Source organism: Artemia franciscana, chromosome 12 (assembly GCF_032884065.1).
Source record: "Artemia franciscana chromosome 12, ASM3288406v1, whole genome shotgun sequence".
In the NCBI taxonomy this organism is placed as follows: domain Eukaryota; kingdom Metazoa; phylum Arthropoda; class Branchiopoda; order Anostraca; family Artemiidae; genus Artemia; species Artemia franciscana.
The window spans coordinates 7,946,422-7,965,337 of NC_088874.1; the positions used below are offsets into that span (position 1 = coordinate 7,946,422).

Consider the following 18,916-nt stretch of genomic DNA (forward strand, 5'->3'; position numbering starts at 1 on the left):
TGGGTTTTATGTCTTTTTTGGCCTTTTCCTTCAATATTTTTTTTTTGCGCTGAACAAGAGAGGCGATTGTCCTTTCGATTTATTCACTTTGTTTTTTTCAGAATTTTCGTTTGGAATTAAAAAAAAAAAAAAACATTTTTTTCGCTTTTTCTTTATATTATGGTAGGTCAATGTGGTTTAAGGAATCTCTTAAAAATTGTACCCTTCTCCTGGACATAGCCGTAGGCTAAGTGCAAAACTTTGTTTTGCGGTTTCGCAAGGGGAGCTGTATTTAAATGAAATTAGAACTTATGATTGAACCATAAGCCGTAATACTTCATCCATAGATTATTTCAAAACTTCACAGATTAGACATTAGAAAGATCAAAGCATTTATATAGCTTGACAATGAGTCATGTTGTTAATCAAGTCGTCTGCTTGATAATTATAGTAAACAACAAGTCTTTTCAAAACTTCTCAAACGAATTTGTTAAGAATTTATTAACAATTGAACTGAAGCTGGAAGGTGGGGAGCAACATTAAAATTTAAAACAAACATAAATTATTCGCTATTTGAGGGGCTGGTCTTCCTCAACTCCTCGCTCTTTACGCTAAAGCTCTTCAGTGCTTAAAAAAAAAACTTATTCTGGTTTAACGGCTCTTCTGTTTCAGCAGTCCATTTTAAAAAATTAAGACAACAGTTCGGACTTTAGCGTAAAGAATGAAGGGTTGAGGAGAAGAAGCCCCATTCATGTACGTAATAATTTTTTTTTGTTTTAGTTTTTAATCTTGGTCCTTACTTTCAGCTTAAAAACTCATTTGTTTTTATTTAATTTTTAGCCGTTTTTCGAATTTCGGCCCAGGCCTAACAAAGATAGGCTATGGGGCACTGACTCCATATACCTCTGATTTCTTGCTGATAAATTCTATATATCCATAAATGTAAACTGATTGGTAGTGTTGCCCTTTTTCTGTTTTTCTACTTAAGAATTAAAATGATAGACTGTAATTCAAACTTCGGACAAAATTTGAATATTTAGTTAAATTTGATGAACACTAGTTTTGTTAAATAAGACTTTAATAATAATTCTGAATTTTCTGCGGATGAAAAGGGGTGTTATTGTTCGTATGAATGGAATTTTTGCTTTAGACCGTCTTGCGATTAAAGCCATCGCAACCTTTACAACAGGACCCTGTGTTGTTTAAATATAGTAAATTTTATACATATGTATACATTCGAATATCGTACGTAAATAGAAAAGAAAAGTACTACCAAAAATCAGTGGAAATGAAACTCAGGGTAGCACTTGCCTCCCTCTCAACAATTGGTGAGACTCATGATGCCCTGCCTTGTCTTTACCAGTTGTGTGCCGGGCAGGCAAATGTAAAATGTTTGCTACTTAGGAAAATATTGTCGGAATAGGAGGGGCACTATCTACCCCTTTCCTAGCAGTAATAACAAAGACATTGCTGGGAATCAAGAGGAATTAGATGTCGATTTCTGTTAGAAAACATGAAAAAAATCACTTTACTTAAATGAAGCTTTAAAATAAATGTTGAAAATGTTTTTTGACCTATGTGGTTGTATGGATGAGTAGGGTTAAGGCCTTGTTCAAGTGCTGGTCTATATTAGCCACTAATTTAGGAAAACAGTTTTCCCTTTCTCCTTCTTTCTCCTTTCTTTTTTTTTCTTTTTTTTCTTTTTTTTTGTGTTTGTACTGTTACATTGATGATTTCTCTTTTCATTATATATATATATATATATATATATATATATATATATATATATATATATATATATATATTCCAGATATATTTTGTGCGGATGTTACTACCCCTGCTCCTAAGAGGGGGAAAAATAAAAGTAGGTATAGTTCTTACCGGCCAATTACTGTTTTGCCGATTTTGTGTAAGTTGTTTGAACTGTTGGTGATAGATGGTATTAATCAAGCTTGTTCCACACCAAACTATCAGTTTCGTTTCAAAAAGGGTTATAGCCGAGAACATGTCCATACAATTATTGCAAATGTTTTGGTAGAAATAGAAGAAAGTGGTGAAACGATGATTATGGCTGGGCACGAGGTCTCTCGAGCATTTGATTCAGGAATACATTCCAGCTGTTGCTGAGTGCTGAGGCTCGTGGTCTGAATCGGTCAATAGTGCGTCTATATAGAGACATGTATAGTAAACTGTACGTTGTTGTAAAAGTGCCGGTTTCTATTGCCTATGTACTGTCTCGGGTCCGTGTAAGAGTTTGGAAAGGTATTCGACAGAGTGGTGTTTCATCCCCTCCTCTTTATAATAATAGTGTAGTGGAGGCCCAAAAAAGGTTGTAACTAGTTTCATTTTTAGAGGCCTTGATCTGTCGCTTGCTAACTTGCTAACTATGCAGATGACGTGTTGAATTTAAGTAGGACGTATGCTAGTATAGAAGAGAATGTTGATATTTTAAGATATGAGTATAAACAGATTGGTCTTAGATTTAACTCAGAAAAGAGTGAAGTTGTTGTAGTAGGGAAGTCGACTGGTCGTTCATCTGCCGAAAACATTCGCCCTGGATCGCATCTTTCAAAGCCTTCATCTAGTATTACTTACCTTGGTTATCCAATTGGCTCTAGTGTAAAGCATACTAGGACCCTACTGCTTGAGTTTTTAAGTGAAAGACTGCGGAGGACTTCTTGTTTCATGTAAATCCAGGTATAAGCGTGCAATTCTAGGAAGGATATACAATGCGTTTGCTGTGCCCCATCTACTAGCATTAGCACCCGTTTGGGAATTTTTTAGTAAAAAAAAAAAACAGATAATTCGCCGACCGTATTTCCGTTATAAGAAGTTCCTCTTAGTTATCCCTCTATGGAAGAGTAATCGACGACTTGCGTTTAGTTTTCGTAATTTTGCGTTTAATTTGGCACAACCATTTGTAGTCATTGAAGATCCCCGGTCTCGCTTTATGAATACACTAGATCGTGAAAATAGTTTACTGAGTGCTTTTTGTTATGAGATTTAAGTGCATGTATCTGTTCTCTTTCCTTTTTTTTTGTCATTACTCCATGTTAGCACTATGTGTGTCTTTTGGGAAATAAAATAATATATATATATATATATATATATATATATATATATATATATATATATATATATATATATATATATATATATATACGAACAGTAGCGAAAAGTTTCTCCAAACATGACACGCATTCATAGCGTGCTGTTTGGGAAGTTCCCAGACCGTCAAAGCCGTCAAGACCGTTACTTTATCGTGGTTTACTTTTTACTTTTTTTACTTTTACTTTGTCGTGGTTACTTTATCTTTAACTTACGAATTAATCTACGTAACGAGCTTCTATACTCGTATGTTTTTATTACGTATATGAGGGGTTCACCCCCTCGTCAATACTTCGCTTTTTACACTAAAGCTTAAATTTTGTCCCAATTCCTTAAGAATGACCCCCTGAATCACAAAGGCCGTAGAATAAATAGTTGAAATTACTAAAAATACTTAGCGTAAAGATCGAGGTATTACGAAGAGGTAAACCCCTCATATGCGTAATAATTTCTGTTTGTTTTAAGTTTTAATGCTGCTCCCTACTTTCAGTTGAAAAATCTTTTAATATTTATTTTTTCATTGGTTTTTTTTTAATAGTGCTAGAGAATTCTGCGCCCTCTTGATTGAAAGTCTCTTTCCCCATGACAAATTCCTCCATAGAAATCTCCTTCCACGTACCCCTTCCCAAACCAAGAAAATCCCCCTGAAAACGTCTGTACACTTCCAAATAACCATTATTATATGTAAACACCGGTCAAAATTTTTAACTTGCAGTATCTCCCAAGAAGACTGTGGGGGAGTAAGTCGTCCCCAAATACATAGTTATTAGGTTTTTCGACTATGGTGAATAAAATGGCTATCTCAGAATTTTGATCCGGTGACTTTGGGGAAAAATGATTGTTGGAGGGGGCCTAGGAGCCCTCCATTTTTTTTGGTCACTTAAGAAGGGCACTAAAATTTCTAATTACCGTTAGAATGAGCCCTCTCGTGACATTCTTGGACCACTGAATCGATACGATCACCTCTGGAAAAAAAAAACAACAAAAAAACAAAAAACCAAAAACAAATAAACACGCATCTGTGATGTGTCTTCTGGCAAAAAATGCGGAATTCTATATTTTTGTAGATAGGAGCTTGAAACTTCTACATTAGGGTACTCTGATACGCTGAATCTGATGGTGTGATTTTCGTTAAGATTGTATGACTTTTAGGGGGTGTTTCCCCTATTTTCTAAAATAAAGCGAATTTTCTTAGGCTTGTAACTTTTGATGGGTAAGACTAAACTTGATGAACCTGATATATTTAAAATCAGGATTAAAATGCGATTCTTTTGATGTAGCTAATTGGTATCAAAATTCTATTTTTTTAGAGTTTTGGTTACCATTGAGCCGGGTCGCTCCTTACTACAGTTTGTTACCACGAACTATTTGATTCAAATAATATTCTCGCTAAAGCCTTTATGAAAGAGACTGTGAAAGTAAAAGCCTTTATGAATGAATCTATGTGAACATTAGAGAAAAGATTCTTCAAAAATGACACACATCGTAGCACGCTGTATGGGAAGTTCCAAGCGCGTCAGAGCAATAGTTTCAGTTGCTACTTGGCATTCGATCAGATCATTCCCGTTGTAATGCGCTAAACATTCTTCATTGCGCGTGCGCGGAGACGTGGAATCATGAAGGGAGATCTAGATTGATGTGTTTCAAAAATCTTTAATGGAGAATATAGAACATTTCGCTACTGTTCCTACATATATTTATGCTGTGCTGAAAGGCGTCATCATTTTACGATGCGTTTTGAAAAAAAAACCGCAGACGCTTTGATACCCGTCGCCCAGATTTTCGAGAATCACCGGCTAGTAAAAACGTAGAGGTGTCCCCTCTTTGCCATGCTAGTTCCTTTTGTCCTACACCCCGAAAGGGATAAAAAAAGTATCTATCTATCTTCCTTGGATCTGCACATTGTGAAGCATTAACATGATGAAGTTCTTGAAAATGACGTGGAAAGTTTTGATAATGTTTTTTCCATCTTATTGTATGTTATATTTTCTTGTCTTGTGATATCCTTTGCAACTTTTGTGGTTTTGTTGCAATTAATAGTTTCTTTTGTTCTTTATCCCTGTCCTCCGACGGACTTCACTGTTAGTGTTCGATAATTGGATCCTCGCCTTAAAATATATCCCGGAGTCTGCTGTAATCTATTTCATTGCTGATCTGATCATATTGTAGGCACACAACGTCCATATTCTATACTCATGCATATATTGCTGTTCATTCTGTGCGATTTAAGCTAAATTGATGGGCAGTAAATAGTAATACTAGAATAGTTTAATTCATTCCTATATTTCATAATTCATTGTGGTATATTTCCTTATCGTGTGATGTCCGTTACTAGCTGTGTATTGTTATGGCGTAAAATAACATTTATTATAGGCTATTTGTTCTTTGATCGCAATTGAAAGAAACTTGGTTTCGCCTGCGGAGTTCGCGATAAAATATGAAGAGCACGTCAAGGAAATCTTCCTTTTTGTGTTTTCTTATCTTTGTACAGGGCCGTATCCAGGACTTTTTCGGGGGATGGGGTGGGGGTTCATAAACTTTAAAAACGCATCAAAAATTTCTTTATATTCATTTTTGTTACGTTTTTACGAATCGGACAAACATTTAGGAGGGACTCAAACTCTTCCTGGATACGGCCTTGTCTGTTAATCTTTTTTTATGTGATTTTTGAAACCTTTTATCTCACTTCAGTATACCATTTTATCCATAGATAAGTTTAGAATTCTTAAGTGATAAATCAGAGACGGCAAAGCTTTTCTATAGCGTGGAAATGGCCCCTCTTCTTATTAAGGTCGTATTTTAGCTTAAACCTTAAGGAAAGAAAAGATCTTACAGTGATACTTTTATCGCTTTTTAAGTGAAACTTGATTCCACCTGTGGAACTCGAAATAAAATTTGAATAGTACCTTATGAATGTCTCCTGTTTTTTTTCGGTGTATCTTCTTTTATATTCACTTTTTAACTTTTCTATCTCATTTCAATATAAAGCCTTTTCTCGGGTAAGTTCGGAACTTTTAAGTTGATGATTCGCGGCAGCCAAGCGTTGATTCAAACTTGACTCCAACTGCAGAACTTGAGAAAAATCAAAATTTTTCTTTTGAATCCTCTGTCTTTCTTTTTTTTTTCTTTAGCGTAGGGTTAGTATATTTTTATCTCATCTCAATGCGATAACCAGGGTTGCCAACACTTCGAAATGAACTGTACCAGTTTTCCGACGAAAATTATGCCACAAAAGATCTATTTGTACCATCTAAACGGGATGTTAAAAATTTGTAGTAGCTATATGAAGAGTTTCGGTAAACTAAAATTTGGACAGATAACCAAGTAGAAAAGTAGCGTCCAAAACCGTAATGTACCCGAGACTTTGTCTTGTACCAAAAAATTCCAAACCTACTGCATTGTATCAGGACCTCTAAATTATATCAAAAACTGTACAATTGTACCGCTCTGACAATGCTGTTAATAAGTCATCCATGAATAAATTTAGAAGTGTCACAATAACGAATAGAGATATCAACGCTTTTATTGAATTACCCCTTATTAAGATGTCAAGAAGCATCTTTGAGAATTTAGCCAGAATTTTTATTATTGTAAACCATGATATAGTTGTTTAACTGTGAAATTTGACTGAAAACACAGTTCAGTTTAGTTTATGAGCTTGTCAATCAGAGCGGGTGGCACCGTAGGGAACTTCAAAAAGATTAGTAAAATGATAATTTCTTTAAGCTGATTTTTAGCATTTTTCTAACAGGCATGCTCGGATCCATTATCAAAGCTTTAAAAGCTATGAAAAATCATCCCACCAATACTCAATAGTTTGGCCGCGAGCTAAAAAAGTATATAATGGACGACGAAATGAGTGAAGATAAAATCTGATGTTTTAAGTTTGTTTAAGTAGAAATACAACCGTACAGATTCTAAAATTAGGAAAACATTGACAACTCAATCTTTAATGATAAATACCTTTATACGCAGTTTTGAACTTTTTGGCAGTAGCCGGTGCCAAATATAAAGGGTATGTGTTAAAAATTCAGCAAAAATTAAGCCAAAAAATGTGGAACCATAAGCACAAAATTATGCAGTTTTCCTTTAAAGGTGTATATGTTCTCAAAATCAACAAATCTAATTTTTAAATTTTTACGGAAGAAAAGCATTGTCAAATTTAAATAAATAGTTTTTCTTATTTTTAAAACTCTAAAAAAAATTTAATCTAAAAACTAATCTAAAATCTAAATCTAAAAAACAATCTTTGTTTCTAGTTTCTAATTTGGTGTTCCTGGCACTCAAGTAAAAAAAAAAATCGGTATTTATTGTGGGATGGGGTATTTTTCAAGTTGTGTTTTATTGTTTCTAAGAAAGCTTGTTTTCTCGACGCATATGTTGTAATGTTTTGCTATATCCAGAGCGTAGCCTATAGAAAAATCGATTAGCAAGCAAAATTAATTATTATTACAATCCATGTCGATGTGTCAGTATGAATTAAGAGTTTATAATTTGATTCTAAATAAAGATTTGAAGTTTTAGAGCTTTATCTATTAAATGTCGCTAAAAGCATGGGAAACACTTTGAAAGGTAAATCTTTCTATACAGAGTATTAACATTTTGAGAAAAGCAAAATCCTTAAACGTTGACTTCAACCTTACTCTGGAACGTGTTTCGAAGGAGTTTGAGTTTAGGGAGTCACGTAGCGAGACGCATTTCTAGGTGTACGCTAGAAATATAAATTATGTCTTGTTTTGTTTCACTTACTTATGCTTATCTACAAGACGAGTGGTTTTACATTTTTCTTTACAGCCAAAAATACAAAGAAAGTTAAATAAAAAAATAAAAGTATATTTGGCAGTTAGGGAGCAATAAAACTCAAACTAATCAAATATGAACGTCAAGCAAACAATATTCGTTTTTAGACTACGTTTTGATTAAAGAAATAAAAAAAAATCTCTAGAAACAATTTTTACTCTAATATTTTTCACTAGAAATATGAAGCTTTTTTTGTTTCAGTTACTCATGCTTATCTACAAGACAAGAAATTGCACATCTTTTTTTACGTCAGGGAATAAAAAGTTAAATTTATAGAACAGAAAGGATATTTGGCCATTAGAGAGCAATAAAGCTCAAACTAATCAAATCTGAATGTCAACTAAACAATGCTTTTTAGAATCTACTTTAAAAAAAATCTATTGTGTGGTTCTAAAAAAAAAACCACACATGCACATCCATGTCGTTGTGCATAATTCTATTTAATCTAGCGTTGCCAAAGCTTTGAGATACGTTGTACCGATTTTGTGGCAAGAATTGTGCCACAAAATATTCTTTTTGGTGCAACTATAGCATTCTACGTCAGTTTCCATGTCACAGATAAAGAAAAAAGAAGAATAAACTAAAAATTAAGCTATCTTTTTTGTTTTAATCATAACTTCTTCCTCGGTAAGATACTAATTTTGAGTGTTGTATTCTTGCACAGAGATTCTATTAATTCGTGGAAACTTCATTTTAGTCCCGTTTTGTATTCAACAAAATCATTTTTGCTTCTCTTACTTCCCTAAGAGATGACCGGAGGAGTTTTGAAAAGTATAAATCTTAACCAAGCAAATTAAATCTGAATGTTGTAGCAATTATGGATTGTACTATAAATTATACTGCAATGTCCCAGGAATTCTAAATTCTAAAAAAAAAAAATGATACAATTGTACCTTATTGGCAACGCTGGTCTTCTTTGTTAAAAAATTTGGGGACATACTGATAACGGGCGCTTCTCTTTGGCTCCGCCTTTATGTCAATCCAATTCTTTCGGTCGAAATTCAGTCAAAACTCGGCTGGTCAGAAATTGGCTGATTGGATATACGTAATTTTTGAAACAAATTTTATTGATAAATGTACACGTATATTTATGCTGTTGACCTGACTGACCTCTGCTAACCGGGGAAACTGCTCTTCTAGCTTTTCAAGTGTATCATGTCAAAGTTTTCGGAGGCAATCTCACACATGGATCCTTTCTGGGGACCAGTGATTTTGTATTTGCTGAACGATATCTGTGTGAAAATTCTGTTAGCTGGCTGAATCTCTCCACACTCCCTTTTTTCCATTTACAGTTAAAATTAAATGAAAATATAATGACAAGTAAAACTTTTAATAATATAACGAACGTAAAGAAAAAACTGTTTTTACCTGTTAATAAAGGTCTCCAGATGGGGAGCAAAAATATTACAACTTTTATTTAGTATTAAATAAAAAAACAAGTTTGCGACATACTAAGACCGCTGAGTCGGTACGGTCACCCCTGAAAAAAAAAAAAAACAAATAAACACGCGTCCGTAATCTTTCTTCTTGCAAAAAATACAAAATTCCACATTTTTGTAGAAAGGAGCTTAAAAAACTTCTACATCAGGGTTGTCATATACGCTGAATTCGATTAAAATTATATGATTTTAGGGGGTATTTCCCTTTTTTTTCGAAAACAAGGCACATTTTCGTGTAACCAATATGGGCAAGCTCTACAACTTATAACTCTTTTTGTTATATGAAGGGTGTTGCCCCCCCCTCTCCTAAACACCTCATTCTTCACGCTCTAATTGTCATTTTGTACTTAAAAAACTCTTTTTAATGTTCTAATTAACTGACCTTTTTTGGGGGGGGAGTCGTTACTAATGAATTGGGATAAAATCCAAACATTAGCGTAAAGATGTTGAGGTGGGGGAATTCTCTTCATTTACGTAATTAGGTTTAAGTTTTTATGTTCTCTCTTTACTTTCAGTTTAAAAAAAAACTAAAAATAAAACAATTAATTTTTTTTTGTTTTTTTAATGCCGGGAAATCCGGCTCCACCTCCAGGAGAAAATCCCCTCTCCCAAAGGCCATTTTTTCCCCGTGGACCCATCATAGGTCGTTTCATACACGAAGTGTGGCTTGTTACTATAATTTTTTATTTATGAAATATTTTATTTTATTTATAAAGATTTTCTGGCATTAAAGCTAGCTCTTTCAGTCAAAAAATTGGAGAATAATAATTGAAATAAATTTTATAAAGTTTAATTTAATAAATATAGAAATTAACGCCAGATAATAAACGCCCATTAATTTTTAGGTGGTCCTTTTTATGTACATGTGGAGTATCGATATAGAAGCGGTGTTAATTGCCATGTCTTGCTTTAGTCTTTTATGCGAAGAAGCTGATATTAGATGTGGAAATGATGAGCTTACCGTTCAATATCTGCTACCCAATTATAATATATACCAAGAGCTTGCTGCTGCTTCTACCATATTAACCACAGGTAATATAATGACAGACCACTGATATCAGCTGAAATATTCACGAAAGAAGCTGATATCGGATGTGGGAATGATGAGCTTAACCTCTAATATTATTTATCAGTAACGTTAGTCATTTTTTACCTTCAATAAATTTCTGTAGAATATGTAATGAAGTAAAAAGTTAAAATTTATGCATTTTCATTTAATGATGCACTTGGAATGAAAATAACGGAATTCATTACTTTGTTTTTATTTCACTAACTGTTTTAGCTAAGAATTAAGGTAAGGTGGTTATATCTGACACTTTGAAACTTTCTACAATCCTTTTTTATAATTCGTAAATTTTTTAATGTTCGTATTTCGTAATCTCAGTTTTATATTCCTTATGTTATAGATTTTTTTTAGGCAATTTTACTCCATTACTTATTCGCTCATTCCCCGTCTGGTTCTTGTCTGATCATGTGAATATGTACATAAAGTAGAAGGCTCTGGGGATCCATGTTCGTACATATGTACATAATAGGGAAGGCTCTGGGGACAGCGAAAGTTTGTATGTGGACTAGTGGGCAAAGGGGTAAATCGTCTTCGTTGGGTGGCTAGATCTCCTCCATTGTCTGCATTCTCAAATGGGATCCATTCTATTCTCTGTCATCTGTATTTACTCCAGTACCCTCAGTATTCTTAAATTTTAGATCCAACATTTCACTATCAGATTCAAGGATATACTGAACAACACCTTGCTGACTAAACATGCAACGCCTTTCCAGCATTGCTCCCCTTGGTTAGGGGGTTCAAATGGGGCTTGAGCGATAATTTTGAGCTCTAGTGCCCTTTTTAAGCAGTAAAAGAGAGGGTATCTCATAGTTTGCCGTTTCGTTGTGTTTTATTCTTTATGTGCCTACCGATCTTTTGGGTACTCGCCATCAAACAAAAATTTTAAAAAACTATTTAGCTTAAAATGTCAAAAACTTTAATAAAGTTTATGATTCCTGAACTAATCAGTCCAAAGTTTATAATTAGAAAAATAAAATCAGTAGACAAAAATACATCAATAGACGATAATGATTTTAGTCATATTTATAAATTCTGAACTGAATTTTCGTCCTAATTTCCTATATTTTTCTTATAATTTATCTGCTTTATTGTTTATTTATTTATTTTTAATTAATCAAGTGGTACTATCGACTCGAATATGAGAGACTGAATGAAATAAAAAGGAGTTCATACAATGCAAAATAATATTGTCGTAGTTGCCCTCGAAAGTATAATCTATTATTCCAGTAGTAAATTAGAGGTGGCTCTTTGCACCTGTACGCTGGTAATATAATGATGTTATGAAAAAATGTCTTATGGACGTGCTCATTTTGTATCAGATTCTTAAGGCGCGCTAAAAATGCTTTTTTTGGGATAGATAGGGACATACTGCATTTTTTAAATTTGTTTATTTGTACTGATACATGTGTATTGGGTGGACGAGGGGGTTATTGGAACTTTTCAACACTCCAAGGATTGCTTCATCTTTGGTGTTCGGACGGAAAAGTGAGAATTCGTAAATTAGCTGGATATCTGGATCTGAAAATGTTGTTTAAAGTTTGTAGTTCCTCTCGAAGAATCTTGTGATCACAGCAACGTTTTGCCGTGTTTAATCAAAGGTGAATGCAGGCATGACCCTGAGAGGGGGGAAGGGTCAAAATAAGACAATTTTATCCGAAATCCCTCTGTCGTCACATATTAGGCTAAAACTGGGAATCTGATTTTATAAATGTTTAAAATGTAAAAAATAAATAAACAAGAGCTAAGAGCTCATACAGCACTTGTGACGAGGTCGGAAGAGCCAAGGGTTCATATGGCATGAGCTCTAACAAAATTCTAAGAATCAATAGATTGATTTAAAACGAAAATCAGAGGCTTAATGCCGGTCGGGATCTAAAATAAGAGCTCTGAGACGCGATATCCTGCTAAATATTAAAATTCGTTAAGATCCGATTACCCACTCGGGAGTTAAAAATACCTCATTTTTTTTTTATTTTTCCTCTCCCTTCAGCCTCCCAGATGCTCGAATCGGGAAAAACGACTTTATCAAGTCAATTTGTGCAGGTCCCCTACACGCCTACCAATTTTCATCGTCTTATTACGTCCAGAAGCACCGAAATCGCCAAAGCACTTGACCCCCCCCCCCCGAATTCCTCCAAAGAGAGCGATCCAGTCCGGTTAGGTCAATCACGCATCCACGACATTTTCTTATTCTACCCACCAAGTTTCATCCCGATTTTCCAACTCTGAGCGTTTTCCAAGATTTCCAGTTTCCCCCTCCAACTCACCCAAATGTCACCAGATCTGGTTGGGATTTAAAATATGAGCTCTAAGACATGAGTTCCTTCTAAACATCAAATTTCATTCAAAACCCGGTCACCCGTTCTTAAGTTAAAAATACCTCAATTTTTCTAATTTTTTCCGAATTAACACCCTCCAAATCCTGAAAAGAGAGCGGATTAAGTCCGGTTATGTCTATCACGTATCTAGGACTTGTGCTTATTCTTCCCATCAAGTTTCATCCCGATCTCTCCACTTTAAGCTTTTTCCAAGATTTCCCGTTTCCCCCTCTAACTCCACCAATATCACAGGATACGGTCGGGATTCCAAATAAGAGCTCTGAAGCACAAGGTTCTGCTAATTATCGAATTTCATTAAGATCTGATCACCCGTTCATAAGTTACAAAAACCTCATTTTTTCTAATTTTTTCAAATTATCCCCCCCCCCACTCCCCCAAAGAGAGCCGATCCGGTCCGACTATGTCAGTCACGTATTTTCGACTTGTGCTTATTCTTCCCACCAAGTTTCATCCTGATCTCTCCACAATAAGCATTCTCCAAGATTTTCGGTCCCCCCATCTCCCCCAATGACACTGGATCTGGTCGGGATTTAAAATAAGAGATCTGAGTTGCAAGATCCGTCTAAATATGAAATTTCATTAAGATCCGATCTCTCCTTCGTAAGTTAAAAATCCCTCATTTTTTTAATTTTTCAGAATTAACCATCCCCCTTCCAACTCTCTCAAAGATAGCGGATCAGTTCCGGTTTTGTAAACCACGTATCTAGGACTCGTGATTATTTTTCCCACCAAGTTTTATTCCAGTCTCTCCACTCTAAGCGTTTTCCTAGATTTTAGCCTCCCCCATCAACTCCCCCCAATGTCATCGGATCCGGTCGGGATTTAAAATAAGTGCTCTGAGACACGATATCCTTCTAAATATCAACTTTCATTAAGATCCGATCACCCGTTCGTAAGTTAAAAATACCTCATTTTTTCTAATGTATCCGAATTAACTTGGTAAATACCAAGTGCTGAAACCTGAAAATTTAATCTAAAAACTTACCTTCCAAGAATAGTAAATTTTAATATAAGGCACACAAAGTTTACTAAATGGAACTTAAACTCTGATTTTAAAAGTATTTCTAATGAAAATATTTCTAATGTTAAAATTTGATGTAAAAAATCAATTTTTCCATATTAATACAAATTTGATTTTAGACACGACTGAAACATTTACGACAGATGTGTTTTCTCTAAAACTCCCTAGGATTTGGAATGTAAATTTATGAAAGGGATTACAGATTCTTCGGATTCTAATTTTAGCAATATTAATGAAGTGATTCTGAATTCCATCATACCTTGGATATTTAACTCCTATTGTTTTTACTGATAGAAGAATTAGAGGAAAGTGGTTATTTCTTTGAAGGAAAGTGTTTTTGCGAAACTTTAAAATATTTGCTGGAAAAAGAATGGACTAGGTAGACGGTTTACTAGTCCTTTGGTAATATACGCTGAATGAAATATATTTTTTACATGAATTTATGGGGTAGGCATTTCTAGGATATCATGTTTGCCATAAGTGTAATATTGTTTATAGAGATAGTAAATTTGTATATGCTATAATGAGCACTGGATTGGATCATGAGTTATTTTATATATGTATATAATATTTAAATATTCGTGAAAGAAACTTATATACCAAATATTTTTCTTTAAATTAGTGTTTGGGGATTTTGTGTAGAAAGTTATTGTTGGACATAAATCTCAAGAGGCCAGAAATTAAAGGAAAAATTGATTTAAACAGAAATTTGAAATATTCGAGGAACCAAAATTGCAATCCAAGCAACCAAACCAGTTACTGTTATTACTGAAGACAATCATTTTGTTGCTTGTATCTGTAATAAAAACGACGCAATAAGAATCTTTAGTCTAACCAAACATTTGAGGAACCAAAATTGCACCCCAAGGAACTCAACCAATTACTATTATTTCCGAAGGCAATCCTTTTGCTGCTTCTGCCTGTAATGAAAACGATGCAATGCGAATCCTTAGTGTAACCAAATATTCGAGAAACCAAAATTGCAGCCCAAGGAACCAAACCGATTACTGTTATTACCGAAGGCAATCCTTTTGTTGCTTCTGTCTATAATGAAAACGAAGTAATGAGAATCTTCAGCGTAACCAAATATTCGAGGAACCAAAATTGCAACCTAAGGAACCAAACCAATTACTGTTATTACTGAAGGGAATCCTTTTGTTGCTTCTATCTGTAATGAAAACGACCCAATGAGAATCTTTAGCGTAACCAAGTGTTCGAGAAAACAAAATCTTAGCTCAAGAAACCAAACCAATTAATTTTATTACCGAAGGCAGTCTTTTTGTAGCTTCTAACTGTAATGAAAATGACGCAATGAGAATCTTTAGCGTACCCAAGTATTCAGGCACCAAAATTGTAACCCAAGAAAACAAATCAGTTACTGTTATTACCAAAGGCTAGTTATTACCTTCAAGACTTAAAATCTTCTAGAAACTGTTAGAATTAATTATTTTTCATCTCAGAATGGTTGCTTTGTTCCTTGATATTTAATCGGATGTGCCTAAACGTATATATAGATTTAAAAATTTAAATGGGGCCATCTTTGTGGAATTGGAAAGTTTTTAAAAAGAAAGAAAAGGAACTCACTGCGATATAGCCATGTTCTTGTCAAAATTATTAAGATAGCTGAAAATAAATTCTGCTTTTATCTCCTCTCAAAACAAACTTCCGTTTTTGCTTTTCGCTCCATCTCTTCATTGTCTTATATTGGTTAAAAATTAAGCGCATTGGACCGCTTTTGGTTTGTTTCGGGCTTGTAAACCTTAAATTGTTCTTTATTTACTTCCAAGCTGCCGGAAGTGACTCCTTGCGATTTACAACTTTTCAGTATCATGGTAAGGTTTGTCTTTTTCTTGTTGTTGTTTTTATTTTCAATCCAAAATAATTTATCAGAAAGTCTATCATTGAAAATGGGTTCGATCCCTCTTTCTAGGGTCATGATGAAATAACCGCTAAGATGGTCATGTCACGTTTTGCGGATGTCTATAGGTTGCCAAAAATTTGGTTCTTTGACAATCCACCAGGGGCTAAACTAAAAGTAGGCCGCCTTGAATGTGGTGGGAAAAGGTCACAGAAAAAAAATTATATCATGAAAAGAGAAATCACCAATGCAACAGCACAAACACATACACACACACACAAAAAAAAAAAAAAAAAAAAAAAAAAAAAAAAAAAAAAAAAAGGCCTATATAGGGTTTCGCCACTCTAAATTCTCTACCCAGCACAGTGTTGTGGCTACCACAGAATATCCATGGCATCCCCGCGTCAGGTATCACCCCCAAAATATATGCCTATGAAAGAAAAAAAACAGCAAATGTAAAACAACCAAGTAAAACCAAAACAAGCTTATCCTGTTAATATATTCCTCCCTTTAGCAACAATAGGTAAACTAAATATTATAAATTTTGCCAAATCACAAATATTAACACATTGCAAAAAACCTGAATGAATTAAACAATTATAGAATTCATCTTTACCATGTGGCTAATTTTTAAGAAAATCCGCTGCTACTGAATTTTTATGGGTGTATGTAAAGAGTGAAGCTTTGATTAGAGTGGTGTGTAGGAGGAGCATGTGTAGGCTGCTTGATGCTGCGAAAAGTCGTCATTAGTAGTAATGATAGTAAAAAAATTTCTGAAACTTAACCTGTGAGTGGCTGTTTTTTCTTCTCCATTTGTGTAGAACTTCGAAAAAAAGTGGACGGGGAGGGTAATTTTAGCAGGTGAGAAATTAAAATGAGAGTGTTTTAAGCTTTGAAGTTACATCAAGATACAGAAGGGACTGTTCCCTCCTCAACGTCCCGCTCTTTACACTAAAGTTTGACTCTTTCTCTCATCTCTACTTTTTAAACTGTAAAAAACTTTAGCGTAAAGAGTGGGGCTTTGAGGAGGGAACAGCCCCTTTCAAATACGGAGTAATTTCTGTTCGTTTTAAGTTTTAATATCGCTCCTTACTTTCACTTAAAAAAAAACTTGTTTTTTTTTGTTTAATTTCTGAACGTTTTTGAATTAATGCATGTTTTGATTTTGGCTCTCTGCACATGAATAATTAAAACGAAATTTGTATATTAATTTATTTTTTATGGCTAAATGGCTTTGTCATAGTTTTGATCGGACGACTTCGAGAAAAAAAGAACGGGGAAGTAGGCCTAGTTACCCTCCAATTTTTTTGTTATTTAAAAAGGCAACTAGAACTTTTCATTTTTTACGAACGTTTTTATTAGTAAAAGTATAGGTGACTTATGAATTAACTTCTGTAACGAACTTCTATATTCGTATGTTTTTATTACGTATATGAGGGGGTTCACCTCCATTTAGGGGGTTTCCAATACCTCGCTGTTTACATTAAAGCTTAAATTTTGTCCCAATTCCTTAAGAATGACCCCTTAATCACAAAGGCCGTAGAATAAATAGTTGATAAAATTACTTTAGCGTGAAGAGCGACGTATTAGGAAGAGGTGAAACCCTCGTATGCGTGATAATTTTTGTTCGTTTTAAGTTTTAAAGCTGCTCCTTACTTTCAGTTGAAAAAACTGTTTCATATTTATTTTTTCATTGTTATTCATTTTCATGAATGAAATGAATGTATTTTTTTCGTTTTTCATTGTTTCATGGAAATTTTCTTCCCCCTCTGACAAATTCTTCCGTGGAAAGTTCCCCCCGCATAACCCCCTCCCCCAACCAAAAAAAATTCCCCTGAAATCGTCTGTACACTTCCCAATGACCATTAGTATGTGTAAACACTGGTCAAAGTTTGTAACTTGCAGCCCCTTCCATGTGACCTGTGGGGGAGTAAGTCGTCTTCAAAGACATAGTTAATAGGTTTTTCGACTATTCTAAATAAAATGGCTATCTCAAAATTATGATCCGGTGACTTTGGGAAAAAATGAGCCCGGGAGGGGGCCTAAGTGCCCTCCAGTTTTTTTGGTCACTTAAAAAGGGCACTCGATATTTTAATTTTCGTTAGAATGAGCCCTCACACGACATTATAGGACCACTGGGTCGATACGATCACTCTTGGGAAAAAAAAAACAAAAAAAAACAAAAAAACAAGTAAACACGCATCCGTGATTCTTGTGTCAAAAAAATGCAAAATTCCACATTTTTGTAGATGGGAGTTTGAAACTTCTTTTGTAGAGTTCTCTGATAGGGTGAATCTAATGGTATGATTTTTGTTAAGTTTCTATGACTTTTAACGGGTGTTTTCCCCTATTTTCTAAAATAAGACAAATTTTCTCAGGCTCGTAACTTTTGATTGGTAAAATGTAAAACTTAATGAAATTGATATATTTAAAATCAGCATTAAAATGCGATTCTTTTGATCTAACTATTGTTATGAAAATTCAGTTTTTTTGAGTGTCGGTTATTGTTGAGCTGAGTCGCTCCTTACTATAGTCCGTTACCACGAACTGATTGACTTTAGTTTTTCAAACTTTAAGAAACTTAAAGTTTTAATTAAATTTCAAATTTGAATTATTCAGAATTAAGCTTAGATTATGCTTCTTTTTTTTTTAGTTTCCTAGGGTAGTCCTGCTCTTTCGATAATGTTTATAGATTTTAGTCCCTATTGTATTTGTATCTTTATTCTATTATTTTTATTATTTAAGTTTTTTTTAATCCTTATTCCGATTCTCGTCTGTATAGTTATCGGTTTTCTGTGCCAAGTTTCAATAATAGATAAAATGTTCATATTCAAGTTCAATCATTTTATTATTCACACATACATGTATATATTTGACCTAAGCCCATGGTGAGACAAGCTTGACTAACTAGGCATAGCCAAAGATAAAATAATAATTAATACTATAGTTAAAAGATAAACACGATGGCAAAGACACAAAGGCACAAGAGTAATGATTGAACAGTAATCATAATTGATTTATATTTTGAACAGTACTCGTATTCTATTATTAACATCTTACTTGCACTTTTGTACTTGTGGCGGGAATCAGGCGTTTCCACCTCGCCCGGCATCGATGATCTTAGAGACCTTCTTGGACCATGTTGATCGATCTTGTGCCAGCTGCTCTGCAAAGGCGAGCCACTGTGCTGACCATCTGTGACGCAAATTTTCATAAACCCCCTATTGGTTCAAGGTCTGACTTGGCCAGGTTCCACCAGTTCTTCCTCTGTCCTCCTTGGCGTTTCTTCCAGTAGCTAATAGGCTC

General features: G+C 34.3%; 2 protein-coding genes across 2 annotated transcripts in view; one reads left to right on the forward strand and one right to left on the reverse strand.

Moving 5' to 3' along the window:
* LOC136034175 (interaptin-like) overlaps window positions 1-18,916 on the reverse strand; it is a 442,249-nt gene that overhangs the window by 390,938 nt on the left and 32,395 nt on the right. The gene's annotated exons all lie outside the window — the stretch shown is intronic.
* The window catches only part of LOC136033629 (neurofibromin-like), a 214,161-nt gene that overhangs the window by 136,747 nt on the left and 58,498 nt on the right, over window positions 1-18,916 (forward strand). The window contains 1 exon segment of the mRNA XM_065714430.1: window positions 10,172-10,358. Coding sequence (XP_065570502.1) covers window positions 10,172-10,358 — 187 coding nt within the window.